Source organism: Panicum virgatum, chromosome 2K, assembly GCF_016808335.1.
Source record: "Panicum virgatum strain AP13 chromosome 2K, P.virgatum_v5, whole genome shotgun sequence".
Taxonomy (NCBI): Eukaryota; Viridiplantae; Streptophyta; class Magnoliopsida; order Poales; family Poaceae; genus Panicum; species Panicum virgatum.
This window is the reverse complement of record NC_053137.1, coordinates 52750557-52768180: the sequence shown is the minus strand read 5'-3', so window position 1 is coordinate 52768180 and position 17624 is coordinate 52750557. Positions and strand designations below refer to the sequence as shown.

Below are 17624 nucleotides of genomic sequence, written 5' to 3'. Positions count from 1 at the left end.
CATCGGCTCTTGGCTGCTTGGGGCGCCACTCCCTCCTTGGAGGATGCCTTTCCACCCTTCGCGGGTGCCTGACTTGCTCTGCGTGATCCAGACACGCTTTCCTCAACACGTCAAGGTACCTTGCTTCTGCCTCTTCGAGATTGCGTAGGCGCTGCACTCTGCGCTTCTATGATCGGCTGAGCCCGTCAGGACACCACCGTGGACGATGATACTTGTCTTCTTCTTCTAGCTCAAGATCATCCCTGGGTGGCTACCTCACATGGTCGTCGTGATGTGTTCTAGGCCCCAAGCGCTGGAACACCGATGTCTCGTCTTGCTGGCGTCCCCGAGGCCTGCACTCCAAGCAATCATCTATAGTAGGCAATCGGCTCATGCCGGAATTCCAACAGTACCTGAAGAACGGGCAATGCCAGTGGTCGCGTATAGCATGGCGCCTCCCCAGTGTCCTCCCTGTGCGGTGCTCATACTCCTCCTCTTCCGATTCATATCGGCGGCGCAACTTGTACTGATACTGGTACTTTTCTAGAAACTGATTGGAAGCTGGGAGCTGATTGCGGATGTGACGCACTTGTTCTTCAGTAACATGTTGCTGCTCCGGCTCGTGTTTATCTTGGGGCCGTTTGCCAGAAGCGGCCTCTTTCCTCTGCTCGTCACGGCGGCGCATGGGCCCGGCCATGTTGATCTGGAATGCCAAGTTCTGGCCCTTGGGTCCGAAATCTGACAGCTCCACCACGTTAGCTTGTGGGAATGGTTGGCTGTCCACTTTCATCGTGTGTTGGGCCAGAATTAATCAGCCCTGCTCGATAGCCGATTCGATCTGCCGACGTAGCTCCTTGCAGTCATTTGTGGCATGAGTGAACGAGTGGTGCCACTTGCAGTACAGCCTCCCCTGCAGCTCTTGTGCATTTGGCAGCTTATGATTCTCCGGGAGCTTCAACTGCTTTTCCTTGAGCAGTAGATCAAATATCTGCTCTGCCTTGGCCACATCAAAGTCAATGCCCTTCACAAGCCCCTTCTGTTTGACCCACTTGCACGGGACGGGGTTTGCCCCCGGGTCCACTCTGCCACAGCCTCTTCTTGTTCCTCGCCAGAATCATCGGAATCGCCAGCTTGGGCCATATTGACATGGCGCTTGAACTTTTCCTGGTATAGATCAGGGTGGTAGTGTTCATACGCTGTAAGCTTCTGCACCATGTGTGCCAGCGAGGAAAATTCCAACTGAAAAGCCAGATCCTTGATCGGCTTAGCGAGTCCCAGAACTGCCAGATCAACCGCTTCCTTTTCTGTTATGCGCGACGTGTAGCATCGGTTCTTGACCTCTCGGAAGCGCTGCACGTACTCTGAGATGCTTTCACCTCGCTTCTGCCTGACTTGGGCGAGGTCAGCAATCCCAGCCTCAGCAGCCTCTGAATGATACTGGGTGTGAAACTGGTCTTCCAGCTGCCTCCAAGTCCGGATCGAATCTGGAGGCAGTGATGTATACCATCCAAAAGCTGAACCTGTGAGAGACTGGGAGAAGAAACGAACCCTCAGAGGATCCGATACTGAGATCATCCCAAGCTGCGTCAGGTATCGGCTCACATGTTCAATGGAGCTGGCTCCTTCTGATCCGCTGAATTTGGTGAACTCCGGAAGCCGATACTTGGGTGGCAACGGGATCAAATCGTAGTCACTTGGATACGGCTTGGAATAGCCGATCGCCTTTCTCTTGGGCAGGATGCCAAACTGGTCCTTTAGTACTGCACTGACCTGCTCCACACTAAGAACTCCTGGGGCCGAGGGTTCAGCACTCGGCCCGGTAGCGTACTTTGCCAGCCATGCCTGTTTCTCCGCGTCAGCTCCTGAGGCTCCTGCACTCACCAGCTGCCCCGTGCGTGTTGGGTTGATATTGTTAGGTATGTACACGCACGTGTAGTCCTTCTCGAGCTTCCTCACATGTATGAGATATGCTGCGAGCTGGGGATTGTTGCAACTGCACTCCCCTCGGACCTGCTTAATGATCAGCTGAGAATCTCCCTTCACCAGGAGCTGCCGGACCCCCATAGACAGGGCTTCTGTCAGGCCAAAGATCAAAGCCTCGTACTCTGCCATGTTGTTGGTGGCCTTGAACTCAAGGTGCACCATGTACTTCAGTTGATCTCCGTTTGGATCGATGAGGACCACACCAGCTCCGGCCCACTGATTGCGGACGGACCCGTCAAAGAAGAGTGTCCAGTGGGGCTTGGTGAAGACTGGTGTCCTGACTTCTGGCTCCGGGGGTCCGGCGTTAAGGTCCGAACCCCCAGAATTGCTTGGGGAAGGAGTCCATTCTGCTATGAAATCAGCCAAGATTTGGCTTTTGACTGCGTGGCGGGGCTGGAAGTCCAGCTGGAACTCAGCCAACTCTACTGCCCACTTAGCGATGTTGCCCGTGGTATTGGAGTTGTGTAGGATCGCTCTCAGTGGATAAGAGGTCACTACGACAACTCTGTACGCCTGGAAATAATGGCGCAATTTCTTGGATGCAATAAGTATGGCATAGATAAGCTTAGGCGTCTCAAGATACCTGGCCTAGGGCTGGAAACGAGCCGAGCCAAGTCCGGCTCGGCTCGGCTCAGTGTGGCTCGGTGGGTTAGCGAGCCGAGCCAAGCTCGGCTCGGTCATTTTGCGAGCTGGGAAAGTCGGCTCGGCTCGGCTCGTTCAAGGCTCGCGAGCCGACGCACTGCTATAGCATATTCAAGCAGACATAGTCTTTGCATATGGTTTATACTTCAGTACACAGGCAAGACCGCAAGATAAAAAACAACTAATGAACTAAACATTTATCTACGCATCTACAGATAAAAACTTCAGAGGCAACACATTTCGAGGCAGCAGCCACAACCCACAAAAGCATTCTACTGGAAAAGCATTCCACAAAAGCAGGTAGCCGGGTACCATCCAGCAAGCAACAGCCAAGTCCAGCTCCAAGCATTCCACAAAAGCAGGCAGCCAGGCGCCCAGGCACCATCCAGCAAGCAACAGTGAAGTCCAGCTCCATGTCCTGATGTCTCCACTCTCCAGCCTAGAAAACATGCAATAGAGAATAGACATAAAAATTTCAGAATAGTAGAATATTAGTATTTCGTAACACTATTGTAATAACAGATGAAAATCACATCTTACTAGTTACTCTCTACAAAGCTTTTTGGAAATGAAATATTCTCGATGTCATCCTCCTCATCTTCTTCCTGAAAATAGAAAGAGTAATTAAAGTCAAACAAAAAAAAGAAACCAACTAGAACAAATAGTTAAAGAATAACATACCACATATATACGGGTTCCATCATGTGCACCTCGAATCCAGCTAGATGCGCATATCAATGCCTCCACCGTAGAAGGGCTTAGAGAACTACGATAGTCATCTAGAGTTCTACCCCCAGTGCTAAAAGTAGACTCTGAAGACACACAGGTTGCCGGAACAGTTAAGAACTTCTTTGCCATTTTCGACACCACCGGAGATCTATGTGAATTAACCTTCCACCAGTTCAGCAAATCAAACTCTTTGTCTTCTAAACTCACATTCAGCTCATCCAAATAGATTAGCAGCTCACTCTTTGATGGGTTCGCTTCAGTAGATGATAAATATGACTGAAATTCACATGAAGCAAAAGGCAAACCGCACGATCTATCAATCGTCAAGGATGAGGATGCATTGGACTTGCTTTGAGCAGCTTTTTTCTCTCTATGCTGCAACTCACACTCTTCATACAACTTTTCTAACTCAGCTCGAACTTCCTCTATCTCAAATCCACTTTGGTCTACATCAAAAATCCTACCAAAGCACCACTCAATATATCTCATCTTATACCTCGTATCTAGGATAGTAGCAACCACCATAACATTATTCTTTTCTTCCCAGTACTTGTTGAATTTTTCCATCATTGCAGTACCCATTTTATTCAAATTTAAATTATTGGAAAACATTGCTGCCCTCAATGCAATCTTGACATCCACAATGTGAGGATAGAATAGATTTGCAGTGGGATATGAAGAAGCTGACAATGCAGTGGTTACCTTAGCTAAATAGGCAAGAATTGGTTCAATTGCAACAAACAAATCCCATTCCTCAGTCGTAGGTTCCCACTTATAGTTTAAATCTGCATCAGCATATGTTTGAATAGCTTCCTATAAGCTATAGCAGTACGCAACATCTTGTATGTTGAACTCCACCTCGTTGACACATCAAGCCTCATCCCTTCTCCAATTTGCAATGCAAGAGATCTACATATCTCTACAAACTTATGCATGCGAGATGGAGACTTCTTAAGGTATTTCACAGTGCACCTTAAGTTCTCTATCAAGGAAGCTAATGCGGTAGTTCCATCATTGACAACTAAATTAATAATGTGTGCACAACACCGGACATGGAAGTATTTTGCAGTGAAGGCATAACCCTGTCTAGCTGCAAACCTAGCCCTCAAACCACGGATAGCACCATCATTGTTTGCAGCATTATCTAGAGTCAAGGATATAATCTTATCCTCTATTTTCCATGCAGCAACACATTCATATGCAGCTTGTCCTATCACAGGTCCTTTGTGTGGAGGATCTAACTCAAAAAAATTCAGCACACGATATTGCATTTTCCAATCACTATCTATGTAGTGTGCAACCAAACACATATACGATAATGTTTGATTAGATGTCCACAAATCAGTGGTTAAGGAAATGAAATCCACACCTTTAATGATCTTTGCTAGTGCTTCTTTTTCAGACTCATACACTTTCAAGCATTCAGCTTTTATGGTCTTCCTACCAATAAACTGGTATAGAGGATTCAAATAAGTCATGAAAATGTTAAACCATGTGTGCTCAACCATCCTAAATGGGTACTCATGAACTATAATCATCTTGGCAATTAATTTCTTAACTTGATCATGATTATAATCTTTTGGAGACGTGATAGCAGGGAGACTAGAACCAGATTCACCTGCCTTTGAAGGAGCAAAGCTCAAAAGTTTTTGATCTAGCTTCTCTGCTATATGTTTCTTGTACATGTCACAATTCTTCATGTGCCTTGATAATGTCGACGTTGTTGACCCTTGTATGTAAGCATACATCTTCTTACAGTATTTGCACTTTGCCTTTGATAACATTTTTCCCTTCTCATTCGGATCTGGCATAGTCACCTTATCAAAGACATCCCAAACTTTGGATTTGTTCCTGCTGCCCCCTTCCCCAAGCACATTAACCTTCTTCTTCACCCCCCTGCGCCTTTTCTTGCCTCCTTTTCCACTTCCACCATCAGATTCAGCAGCACCTTTCCCACCTAGCACTATCAACTCATCCTCAGACATCTCATCATTCTTGTCAAATGAATTACTCTCTGAATCAGTCCCCTCACTTTCATTACTCTTCCCTTGCACAGCAGATTCCATCAATTAGCAGTAGTAAATCTGGAAAAAAATAAGCAAGTAGCATATTACATATCAGATGAAAATAAGCAAGTAGCATATCACATATCAGATGAAAATAAGCAAGTCTACACAGGCATGAAGGAACAAACAAATGAGCTCATTGCTGGAAGCTAAGGACTAAATGACGGTCAGAGAAGTCTGTTGCTGCAGGCAGGGACTGACCTTGAGAAAGTAATTGCAGACTTGCAGCAGGCAGCCACCGAGGGAGAGGATGTCGGCACGGACGAGCTACGCGGGCGCCCACCTCCGAGAACTCGCAAATTGGGAGGGACCAGAGCGCTGGCGGCGGCGGCACCTTTGCCTGGAGCGAGCGGGTGGTGGATGCAGGGGGCAGGCAGCGATGGAGGCAGAGAGTAGGAGTGGAGGTGTGTGATTGAACCCTAAGTCCCTAACAGACTAACAGGCTAACGCGATGGGCCGCTGCTGGGCCGCTGGACGCTTGCCGCTTGGGCCTCTCGGCCGGTGGTTGGCCTAGCTCGCGAGCAGCTCGCGAGCCGCAGCGAGCTGGCTCGGCTCGGCTCGCTATTTTGCCGAGCCAGATAACTGGGCTTAGCTCGGGCTCGTTCAGGCTCGCGAGCCTCTTCGAGCCGAGCCGAGCCGCACCCAGCTCGAGCCGGCTCGCGAGCCTCGAGCTATTTTTCCAGCCATAACCTGGCCTTTGCCTCGTGGAGGACTTCGCTGACATAGTAGACTGGCTTCTGGATGGTCCGGACCCTGGCCACGGGTCCGACTCGCCCTTGTCCACCACGTCAGGCCCTCGGACCCCCAGCGGTTCTGGGTTCCCTCTAGGCTGAGGCTCCTCCGGGCCCCCATGTCCGGGGTTCGGACCTTCAGACAGAGGTTTAGCTGCCGGACCCCCATGTCCGTGGTCCGGCCCATCATCCTTGGCTGGGGGGACGCCGGTATCCCCCTGGCGGGCTTGCTCAGTCCTCTCGGCCACTAGCACCATACTGACCGCCTCTGCAGACACAGCAAGATACAAAAATAACGTCTCACCTGGCTCTGGAGCCACCAATACTGGCAGTGAGGTGAGGTGCTGTTTCAGGTCCTGGAAGGCTTGTTCAGCCTCTTCAGTCCAAGAGAATGGACCGGACCTCAACAGCTTGAAGAAGGGGAGAGCCCTCTCTGCCAGCCTTGAAATGAAGCGGCTAAGAGCAGCCAAGGACCCGGTGAGTATCTGTACGTCCTTGATGTGGCCAGGAGGCCTCATCGCCTCGATCGCCTTGATCTTGGCTGCGATTGCCTCGATGCCTCGATGTGAGACCGGGAAACCCAGCAGCTTCCCTGCCGAGACGCCGAAAACGCACTTCTCGGGATTCAGCTTCGTGCGCATGGTGTGCAGTCGGTCGAAGACGAGGGACAGGTCCTCGACTAGGGTTAACCCTACCTTAGTTTTGACTATGATATCATCGACATATACCTCAACTATATCTCTAATTAAATTATAGAAAGTTTTGTTCATAGCTTGCACAAACGTGAGTAAGGCATTCCGTAGTCCATATGGCATGACAATATAGCAATAAAGTCCATCAACTGTTACAAAAGTAGTATGTTTCCTATCCTCCCTAGACATCTGTATCTGGTGCAAACCAGAGTAAGCATCTAAAAAAGACAAAAGGTCACACCCGGAGGTGGAGTCCACAATTTGATCGATACGTGGAAGAGGATAGGGGTCTCTGGGACATGCCTTGTTGAGGCTGGTGTAGTCGATGCACATCCGAAGCTTCCCGTTGGCCTTTGGCACGACGACCAAATTGGCCAACCACTCGGGGTGGTGGACCTCCTCGATGAAGCCAGCGTGTAGCAGCTTGCAGACTTCTTCACGGATGAAGTTCTGCCGCTCCACGGACTGCTTCCGAGGTTTCTGGCGTACCGGTTTGGCGTCGGGGTAGATCCTCAGATGGTGCTCGATCACTTCCCTGGGGATCCCAGGCATCTGTGACGGTTCCCAGGCGAACACGTCCTCATTTGCCCGGAGGAAAGTGATGAGCGCGTCTTCCTATTTGTCCGCCAGGTTTCCCGCGATGCGAGTGGTCCTGGAGGAGTCCGCTCCGACATGCACGGTCTTCACGGGTACGTTATCCGGATCAGACGGCTGAACTTTAGGTGCCCTTGTGGGCGCCCTGGCTCGCGAGGTGGAGGGGGTATCCTCCTCGAAGCGTGCAGCCTCCGCCGCCAGAGCATGCAGTTTCTCAACTGCAGCGACGGCAGCGGTGCGGTCACCCCGCACGGTGAGGACACCGGCAGGGGAAGACATCTTCAAGACCAAGTACCCGTAGTGAGCAATGGCCATGAAGCGGTAGAGCGCCGGCCTGCCAATGATGGCATTGAACGGGAGGTTTACCTCTGCGACGTCGAACTGGACGTTCTCCGTGCGGAAGTTCTCCTCAGTCCCGAATGTGACCGGTAGAGTGATGCTCCCCAGAGGGAACACCGGGTGGGGGCCCACTCCTGAGAATGGGCGAGAGGGAGCCAGCTTGGACTCCGGGATCTGTAGCTGCTTGAACGCTGCATAGCTGATGACGTTGAGGCCAGCCCCGCCGACGATCAGCACGTGATAGAGCCTGATGTTGGCTATGACAGGGGCGGTGACTAGAGGTAGTACACCAGCCCCCGGCCATGTTCTCCAGGCAGTCAGATGGCCCGAAGGAGATGGTGGTGTTCCTCCACCTATGGTGAGGCGCCGCCCTCGGGACCCCCGGCTTCACCGAGAGGACCTCTCGGCGAAGGGTCTTGACATCTTTTCGGGAGACGAGTTCCGAGCTTCCGCCGTACATCACGTACAGCTTCTTGCAGCGCTCGTCCTCGCCAGAGTCGGTGTCACCATGGCTGTAGATACCTTTTAGTTCTTGAACAGGGGATTGGTACCCCAGCCCCTTCTCCACGGCAGCGGCCTCACTGTCGGAGGCTTTCTCCTTGCCAGACCGCTGGCAAGGAGGGGGTAGCCATCCTTGGAGGCCTGCTCACGCCGCCCACTGACCCACTTCGCGAGTTTCTGGATCTCATGGCAGTCAGCGGCGCTGTGGCGAGCGGTGGGATGAACTGGGCATGAACCACCATTGCCAGCCTGCGGGCGCGGGCACTTGCCGTTCGCATTCTGGCCCCCAGCTGCCGTTGCTGCAGCTGGTGCTGCTGCCGCAGCAACTAGGGCTCCAGCCTGGGCCCCCCCGAGACCGCAGTTCTTGTTCTTCTTTTTCTTGCCACCGCCCTGGACGGTAGCTCTGGAGCCACCAGCCTCGGTGACTCCGTCTTGGGGGACTGAGTGCCATGCGCGGCCCTCAGCGGCCCTGGCACACTTGTCGGCCAGTGAGAAAAGTGTGGTGGCGCTTTCCAACTCGTGCGTCGCCAGTTTCTCGAGCATCTTCTCATCACGTACTCCCTGACAGAAAGCAGTAATGATAGATGCATCAGAGATACGAGGAATAGTACCTCGTACCTTGGTTAAGCGCGAGATGAATGCCCGGAGCGTCTCTCTGGGTTTCTGCCTCACGGCGTGGAGGTGAGCCTCCACACAATGCTGCTGATAAGCACTGGCAAAGTTCGCCGTAAATCTGGCACAGAGCCCCTCCCAGGACTGAATCGTCCCAGGAGTGACGTTCATGAGCCAAGTCCGGGCTGGCCCAGTCATGGCTACATGAAAGTAGCTCGCCATGACAGCGTCGTTGCCACCAGCTGCTGTGATGGCGGTGACGTACCTGCAGGAATTCCGACGGATTAGTGGTACCGTCGTACTTCTCCGACAGTTGTGGACGAAACTTGGACGGCCAGGCCACCGCGCGGAGATGATCCGCGAGCGCGGCACAGCCCACCCCAGCAACCGGGGCAGCCGCTGGTGCTCGGGCGTTTCCTAGGAACTTGGGTGCCGCTGCATCCAAGTCGGCGTTGAGATTGCGGCCCTCGATGTTGAGGCGGCGTTCTCGCGCCCTTTCCACGGAGATGCGGGCGTCCTCAGCCGCGCGCCTAAGGTTGAGCTCCGCCCGCAGGTCTTCTGTTCGCGTATCCCTCACCGTGGGGGAGCACACGGATGCCGACGCGCCGCCCTTGTGCTGGTGGTAGGGTACCACCGCATTGCCAGGCGGAGGTCATTGCCCAATCCTTGTGGATCTGGGGGAGGCCTGAGCCAGATGGAGGAGACGGTCAACGTCGTCCCGCCACTGCCTCAGGGCGTCTGGCGAGGCTGCAGTAGTCGGAGGGTTGCGAAGCAACTCCCTAGCTGCCGCCAGCGCCCCGCTGCTCGCAGCTTGCGAGGGGGCCTTTGATGGGCGCCCTGATTCTCGCTGGCGTGCAACATGCGCCACTGCAATCGGTGGCTGCTCAACGGGCACAGTTGCCCCTGGCGCAGGAAGGCGAGAGGCGCTTGGCGCGGATGACGCCACACCCTCCATCTCCACATCGTCGTCGTGGTGGGAGTGCTCAACCACACGAACCATGGAGACGAGCAAGAGATGAACTAAAACTAGCTAACTTTGCCCATACCTGGCGCGCCAAATGTCGGGTGGTAAACCTAGCTGGGTGGCAGAATGCACTCGCCTAAGCCCTAAGGGAGAATGAACTTGGGGGATAGCTAGGATTAGTCCGATCTAGATGCAAGAACACGATGAACATAGAAGGTTTAGAGTGGTTCGGGCCGCCGGAGCGTAATACCCTACATCCACTGTGTGTTGTATTGACTGTGCTCACAAGAGATTACTCGAGAGTGGTTCTAGCTGGTGAGCTGAGAGTGTGAGGGAGAGAGTCTGAGTCCACTTGTCCTGAGACTAGCGTGTGCTCCCCTTTCATAGTCAAAGGGAAGCACGTACATAGCCGTTGGGATCCCGACAGGTGAGCCTAATGTGGATGTATTTAAATAACATAACGCCTAGCGCTATTATGGTGCTACGTCTAGGGAAGATCTTATTCCGGGATTTCGCTGCCTCGTCCGCATGGGTGTACTGACCGGCGCAGACCCTCCGATCGGCGTGGTCTTGCCCTGTCATGTTGGTGCGGTGGTTGAAGCTAGCTGGGTAGGTTGCGCCACACATGCTGTTCATGCCGCGTAGCTTGCAGCGTAGGCGGCATGATGGAAAGTGCCGTGCCGTCGCATCCATTTAATGCGGCAGACTAACGTGCACCGCGTGCGCGGCGCCTGCGGCTGCACTGTGCACCTTGGTAATACGCGACCAATAGTGGAGTCTGGCAAAGGCTGCCCCGTGCTCTGCGGCGACAGAGCACGCCCCAGCGTCCCGCATTAAATGCGGTGGGTGGGCGAGTCTTCCGGCGGAAGACTCGTGCCCGCGCCTACGGACACGTGGCGGCTCCGGACCCCTCCTGGGTGAAATGCCGGTTCCCCGCGCGCTGGGGGTCCGGATGGCATGGGGGTCCGGGGACCCCCGGCTATCTGCGCTGGGCGCTGCCTTCTCTGGGACACGTGACGTCACCGGACCCTCCCCCGAGCAGAGAGCAGGTTCGGGTCCGCTGGCCCGGCGAGATGGACTCCGGACCGCAGGGGTTCGGCTGCTCTGCTCTTCAGCGTGTAGTTTAGGATAACTACGCGAGTCCTGGCCCAGACGTAGTAAGAGGGGGTACCCCGGTCCCGGGATACCGACAATCATCTCGCACGTTAATCTTGTTCAGTTGTTGGTGGCCAGTGCCGGTGACGATGCCATGATGGTGGCTGGCCAGTGTCGTAACTGTGTGTCTACGTACACCCTCACTCTGTTCGCTATGCTGTGGCTGGTGCTGATTTGTTGTGAAAGAAAAGTACGGCTGACTGGTGGTTGCTGACTGGTGCTGATTTGATGTGAGAGAAAATACTGTTGGCTGGAGTGCATGATTCATGGGCGCAGTGGCAGCAGTGAGTGTGCCGCTTGACCTTCCGCCACTGGCCAGTCCATACACTCTGACGCAAGGCCTTTTACTGCGTCTGGCCGCCGGCTGGTACGGGCTCATAACTCTTGGCAACGTGCACTGTCTTCCTTGCTTTCTTCTCCCCCGTCGTCGCCGACGAGACGCCAGGCATCGTCGCTGCTGTTGCTGCAGGGCACCACACCAGCTCGACACCGGACGGCGTCGTCGGAGCAGTCGCCCCCATCCACACGTCTTTATCAGATCCGATGGTAAACCGTAGCAGTACAGATGTACAGTACAAACCCTGTGTTAACAGATGAAGCCTGGCCGGGCAAATGCAGGTGAGCCAGCCAGCTACTAGATACTGTCGAGTGTCGCCCCCTCGCTCCCCCTCGTGTTTGGAAGCTCTGTAGTCTGTACGTGTTTGCACATTTATTTATTTATTTATTTATTTATTTATTAAACTTGTTCATTTATTCATGGGAAAACAAACACATCACGAGTTGATATGATTTGATCCATCTCAAATCAAAAACACGTAGTACAAAGCAAGGCGTACATGTACATGCTGCTATTACTGACTAATAAACTAGTTCATAACACTAGGAAACTCGAACGAAATGGACATCACGAAGCGTCTCCACCTCCAAGACCACTACTCGATCGAGGTGGTTTGGAGCTCTGCAGCTTGCACGACGGATTCGGGATTCACCCCGAGCAGCGAGTCTCGCGTCTGCGCTTTACGTTTCCGTGACAGGGTACCTGTGGATGCAGTCCGCCCACGGCCCCAGCTCGTCGCGCTCCCCGTCGGCCCCGGCGGCGGCGCGCTGCCACACCAGGCTGTTGGCCTTGAGGCCGCTGCCGACGCCGAGCTGCCACACCGTGTCGCCCGCGCGGACCCGCCCCTTGGCCTCCAGGTACGCCAGCTGGTACCACAGCGACGCCGCCGACTGGTTCCCGAACCGGTGGAACGTCATCAGCGCCGCCTCCATCTCCCGCTCGCCCAGCCCGAGCCCCTGCCCCAGCCGCCAGATCATCGGCCGCCCCGACGACGGCAGGCAGAAGTGGTCCGCCGCCGCGCGGAAGTCCGGCAGCGGCACGGCGCCGCGGCCGCCGCGGGCGAGCTTGCTGCCGCCGCCGTCCCGGCGCCGGCGGGATGACAGCAGGAGCAGCAGCAGCGCGAGCGCGTAGCGCAGCTTGTCGCGCCACGGGAGGATGGACAGGCTGAGCGTCACGAGGTGCGCGCGCAGCAGCTCGCTCACCATGCGGCCGACGCCCTGCCCCAGGGTGAAGCCGGTGACGCCCTCGTCGTCCTCCTCGCGGTACCCCGAGCGGTAGCTCCGGTCGTTGGCGATCTGGTTCGTGCGCGTCAGGCTCGCGAGCCGGTACTTGACCGGCACCGCGCCGCGGCGGCGGCTGGTGAGGAGCGCGGCGGAGCAGCCCGTGCGGAAGTAGCAGTTGAGGAGCAGCTTGCCCTGGTCCTTGCCGCTGTACCACCCGACGGTGACGATCTCGGCGCTGACGACGACGGCGTAGGGGACGGCGTGCGCGAGCAGGACGCCCCTGGCGACGTCCACGCCGACGACGCCAGCGGCGCAGCCCATCCCGGAGAGGTTGAAGGTCCGGACGTCGCCGCGCATGCGGTAGCGGCTGGCGATGATGGCGGCGAGCGACGGGGCCGGGCAGAACCCGCTGCAGTTGACGACGAGCGCCCCGACGGCGGACGGCGGGACGCCGGTCCGGGCGAAGAGGTCGTCGAGCGCGGGGAAGAAGAGCATGTGCGCCTCCTGGACGGCGCCGGCGTGCGTGGCCGCCGGCGGGATGTAGTGCAGCGACGGCGGGAAGTAGGTCTCGTTGCCCATGCCGCTGGCCTCGATGACCTTGCTCATGAACTCGACGCTGCCGTCGTCGAAGCAGCCGATGAGGCGGAAGTGTTCCAGCAGCCCCGCCACGGGGATGCGCAGCCGCCGGGGCGGCTTCAGGCACGCGAAGTCGACGAGGCCGATCTCCGCCGCCGCGGCGCGGCGGCGGAGGTGGCCGGAGAGGAGCATCGCGGCCACGGGGGCGAGGTAGAACGCGGCGTGGCGCCGGAGCGCGAAGACGAGGAGCTCGGCGGCGAGGCAGAGGAGGAGGGTGGCGGCGCCGAGGACGCCGTGCAGCGCGGCGAGGAGGTGGTCTCGGTGCGCAGTGTCCATGGCCATCGCTGGCGCTGCGCGCGGTGTCTCACTGTGACAGTGTGCACCCCTGGAACGACGCTGTGGACTGAGGTTTTATAGAGGGTTTTCAGTTTTCTTTTTCTTCTCGGCGATCAGAAAAAAGAGCAGGTGTCATCAGCGGCACCAAATGCTTGGGGTCAGTACATCATTTTGCGTGTTTGGTTAGAGGTGACGTCAAAATTACACAAAAATACGAATGTCTGCATGAGTATTAAATGAAATTTATTTGTAAAATTTTTTTAGAAATGGGTATAATTTTTCGAGACGAATCTAATGAGCTAAGTTCCACCATAATTGGCGACAGTGATGCTTCTATTTATGCAGTCAAAGACCTTATTAGTTATAACACATGCTACAATATCATAATTGTGAAAATTATTTTGTAATTAGATTTCATTTAATATCTCTAATTAGTGGTCAAAAAACGAAAAGTTTTCATGAAAATTTTTTCACCCCTAACCGAACACGGTGCACAGTGAAAGATCGGATACCGTGCGGTTGGCAGGTAGAGCGCAGTAGCGATTCTGGCTGTGTTTAGATGGAGGGAAAAGAATTCGAAAAGTCACATCAGACACTGTAGCATGCTGTAGCACTTTTCGCTTGTTTGTGGTAATTGTTGTCCTACCATGACCTAACTAGGCTCAAAAAATTCGTCTTGTCGTGTACATCAAAACTATGCAATTAGTTTTTTTATTTACCTACATTTAATACTCCATGCATGCATCATTTGCTATATTTAATGTTTCGATGTGACGGAAAGTTTGGAAAGACAGCCTCTGTGTGGGGGTCTGACTTGGCTTTTACAGTAGCTAGCTCGTCCGAACATGGGCAGATCAGAATGGCAACTGTTCGAGCCTTCGAGGTGTCATGTGCCGAGGAACAATGGGTTCCGTAACGAGTGACGTGGAACTCCAGTAATTCGGGAGATGGGAATGGCAGCAGCTCTTCATCAGGAACCAGCAGCTACCATCGGATTCCTGATGAAAATTGAAGGTAAACCAAGCAAGTTAAGGCCGGTTACGGCTTACATACGTGTGTCGTAAGCGATGGACTTGGAGAACGGAGAGCACGGCAAGGAAGCTGGACACGACGCGAGGCGGCATGTTGCTGAAGTATGCGGAGAGGAAATAACTGCAGATTAAACAAAAAAAATCTGCTGCAACTGCATCTGACGAGTATAGTGAGAACTGAGAAGAATTAAATCCATGCATGCAGCGGTAAAACTGCGGCCGGGCGCAGCCGAGGGCCTTGGCCCGACTGCATGCAGCCGAGGGCTTCCCCCGCATCCCCCACATTCTGCTTAGTAGAAATAAATCTAAATGCAAAGCCCAGCAAGACACAAAGTTCTACCCTCACGAGCTCATTATCTGCATCCCTTCCCGTCGCATACAATTTCAAGAACGTGAGCAAAAACACTTGTCAAATGTCAGGATTCCCTCTGATCGGAGAAACAGTAGAGCGGGCGCGCGGTTTATGATGAGATGACCCGAACAAGCGGACTAGTACCGGCATAGCCGTTTCGCATTCACTCTGTTCGCTGTCAGACATCGCGTCAGACTCTGCTGGGGGCTATACGCGTCAGACATCAGATTCAGTGGTTTGTGTTGCATCGACGTCGATCAATGCGTGCAGCGAGAGGTAAAGATGCAGTGGTTGCATCGATGTCGATCACGGCCGGGCATCATAGTCAGAGATTCTCTTGCAATGCCTCCACGATTCTCTGATGAGGAAGCGGTGAATGCAATGCAGTCGGCCCAGGGGGCCGTCGCCGTCGCCCGCGGCCGCGCGGTCTGTGTCCCCGCCGACGCGCTCCCACACGGCCACACCGCGCCCGCTCCCCATGGCGAGCTGCCACACCCGGTCGCCGCGCCGGACCCGCCCCTTGGCCTCGTGGTACGCGAGCTGGTACTACAGCGACGCCGCCGACTGGTTGCCGAACCGGTGGAACGTCATCAGCGCCGCCTCCGCCTCCAGCTCCCCGAGCCCGAGCCCCTCCTACCAACCCACCATGACGATGGCCGCGCTGACGATGACGGCGTAGTCGATGGCGTGCGCCATCAGCGCGGCCCGCGCGGCGTCCACCCCGACGGCGCCCGCCGCGCACCCCATGCCGGAGAGGTTGAGCTCGCGGCCGTCGCCGCGCATGCGGTAGTGCCCCGCGACCGCCGCGGCGAGCGACGGCGCCGGACAGAAGCCGCTGCAGGGGACGACGAGCGCGCCCACGGCCGACGGCGGCACGCCCGTCCGGCCGAAGAGCTTGTCGAGCGCGGGGACGAACGTGGTGCGCGCCTCGGCCAGCGCGTCGGCGTGCGCGGCCGACGGCGGGGTGCGGTGCAGCGACGGCGGGAAGTAGGTCTCGTCCCCCATCCCGGACGCCCCGATGACGCGGGACATGAACCCGACGCTGGTCTCGTCGAAGCAGCCGATGAAGCAGAGCCAGGTGCTCGAGGAGGCCCGCGGTCGCGATCCGCAGCCGCCGGGGCGGCCTCAGGCAGGCGAAGTCCACCAGCTGGACGCCCGCCGCGTGGCGCCCGAGCACGAAGACGAGGAGCTCGGCGAAGAGGCAGAGGAGGAGGACCGCGGCGCCGAGCGCGCGGCGCGCCGCGGCGAGGAGGCGATCCCTGTGCTCCACGTCCATGCTCGCCCCGCTAGCGTCGTGGTTTGTTTATAGGGGTGAACCAACCAGAAGCCGATCGCCGTGCGCGGCGAGCGTGCATTGTCACCGCCGGCCGGCCGTTTGGCAAAGGACGGGGCACGCGCAGGCGGCGGGGCCACCGGCCGCGCGTCCGCCGGTGGGTAGGGCTGCACTGTAACACGCAAGGACACGGGTGCACGCGAGGCCTACTCCAAGTACACGGCGGAAACACGCGGCCGGACAGTAGTGCACAGCTACTCCTGGCCACTTTGAGTAATGATGGGATGCGGTGGTGATTGGCTGTGGATTCGCCACCTTTCGGGCACTCGATCGATGGAGTAGGGCACGTGCGCCGGAAAAGGTGCACGGTCCAGATTTTGTTAAGATTTGTGCGGGGGCGGCTAGGTCCCCTACGGGTGACCGTATTTAGGAACAGTTCAGAAGTACTAGTTGTTTGTGGACTGTGGCAGAACCGCCTAAATTATCCCGGCTCAAGTGCGTAAACCATCACCATAAAGGCAACATTAGCTTAAACGCACTTCAAACGGAACAATTTTTGGTCTGTCGGGTAACGTCCCGATACAACCACCGATTCTCGGATCGAACAAGCATACCCCGCACGAAGGCGAGTCCAGAGATATTACAACCACAATTTTTACAACACGGGCATAGTAATGATTACAAGCCAGTTAAACACATTACTACAAGGCCAACTTAAATAAAACAGTTATACAAGTTATGATTATAAGTTCAGAGTCTAAACAGCGGAAGATGAAACACGATGACTACAACACGTCGCAAAAGTATACCAAGCTAGCCCAAGCATGGTATCACTCGTCACAGTCATTGCCGGCCGAAGACGTATCCCATTCTACGGACCAGCCAGGAGGCAACGAGCAAGGATAGGTCAAGCTAGCGATCTGATCCTCAAAACTCATACCTGAAAAAGGTTTCAACAGCAAGGCTGAGTATTCTAATACTCAGCAAGACTTAATCGTCAACGGGTATAAGTAGCCCACCTTAGCTAGACTATGCAAGGCTTTGTAAGGCTCTGGTTTTTCCTTTGCTGAAAAGCAATAAATAGTAGGTCCTTACTTTCAAGTTTTAGCTTCAAGATTCTAGTTGATTAACCATTCTATGTAAGCATCTACTAACCAAACATGGTGGAACTTCTAGCAAACATCAAGATTAATAAGAATATTGTTGCTCTTGTTACTCTGTGTGGCAAAGAAATCAAGCAGTCTCATTTCATCGTGAGAGGCGGACGATTCTGAATCGAAATTCAACCTTGCAAGAGTAACCTAGCACACACGTCTGGAATACCGTCGGGTCATTCCCAAACAACCGTTAACCTTTCTTTCCGGCTTGTGGATAGTGCCACTCTCCCCGACTACAGGGCTCCAAGGCCGAACCTTGTCCCTAGAAGTCGTAGTGTTGCGCAACATATAATAAAACCTATCCCTACTGAGAGAGTGGGAGGTATATCCACTCCCCGGTCCAATCGGCTAC

General features: G+C 54.9%; 1 protein-coding gene, 1 long non-coding RNA gene and 1 pseudogene across 2 annotated transcripts; all 3 read right to left on the bottom strand.

Annotated features, from left to right (window-relative positions):
- Window positions 1-2819: 2819 nt before the first annotated feature.
- LOC120696128 lies at window positions 2820-5198 on the bottom strand. The gene is made up of 3 exons (XR_005684022.1): window positions 5062-5198; window positions 3145-3314; window positions 2820-3043 (listed from the first exon to the last, which is right to left on the bottom strand). It is a non-coding gene; the product is annotated as an uncharacterized LOC120696128 (long non-coding RNA).
- A 6510-nt stretch (window positions 5199-11708) lies between these two features.
- Window positions 11709-13514, bottom strand: LOC120684654 (3-ketoacyl-CoA synthase 4-like). Its single transcript, XM_039966533.1, has one exon. It carries the CDS (start codon window positions 13463-13465, stop codon window positions 12005-12007), a length of 1461 nt encoding a protein of 486 aa, XP_039822467.1. The 5' UTR covers window positions 13466-13514; the 3' UTR covers window positions 11709-12004.
- A 1120-nt stretch (window positions 13515-14634) lies between these two features.
- LOC120696126 lies at window positions 14635-16262 on the bottom strand (annotated as a pseudogene).
- Window positions 16263-17624: the final 1362 nt, after the last annotated feature.

Bases quoted from the DNA above. Each gene is read 5' to 3' on its own strand.
- LOC120684654 (XM_039966533.1), bottom strand. From the start codon at position 13,465: ATGGCCATGGACACTGCGCACCGAGACCACCTCCTCGCCGCGCTGCAC.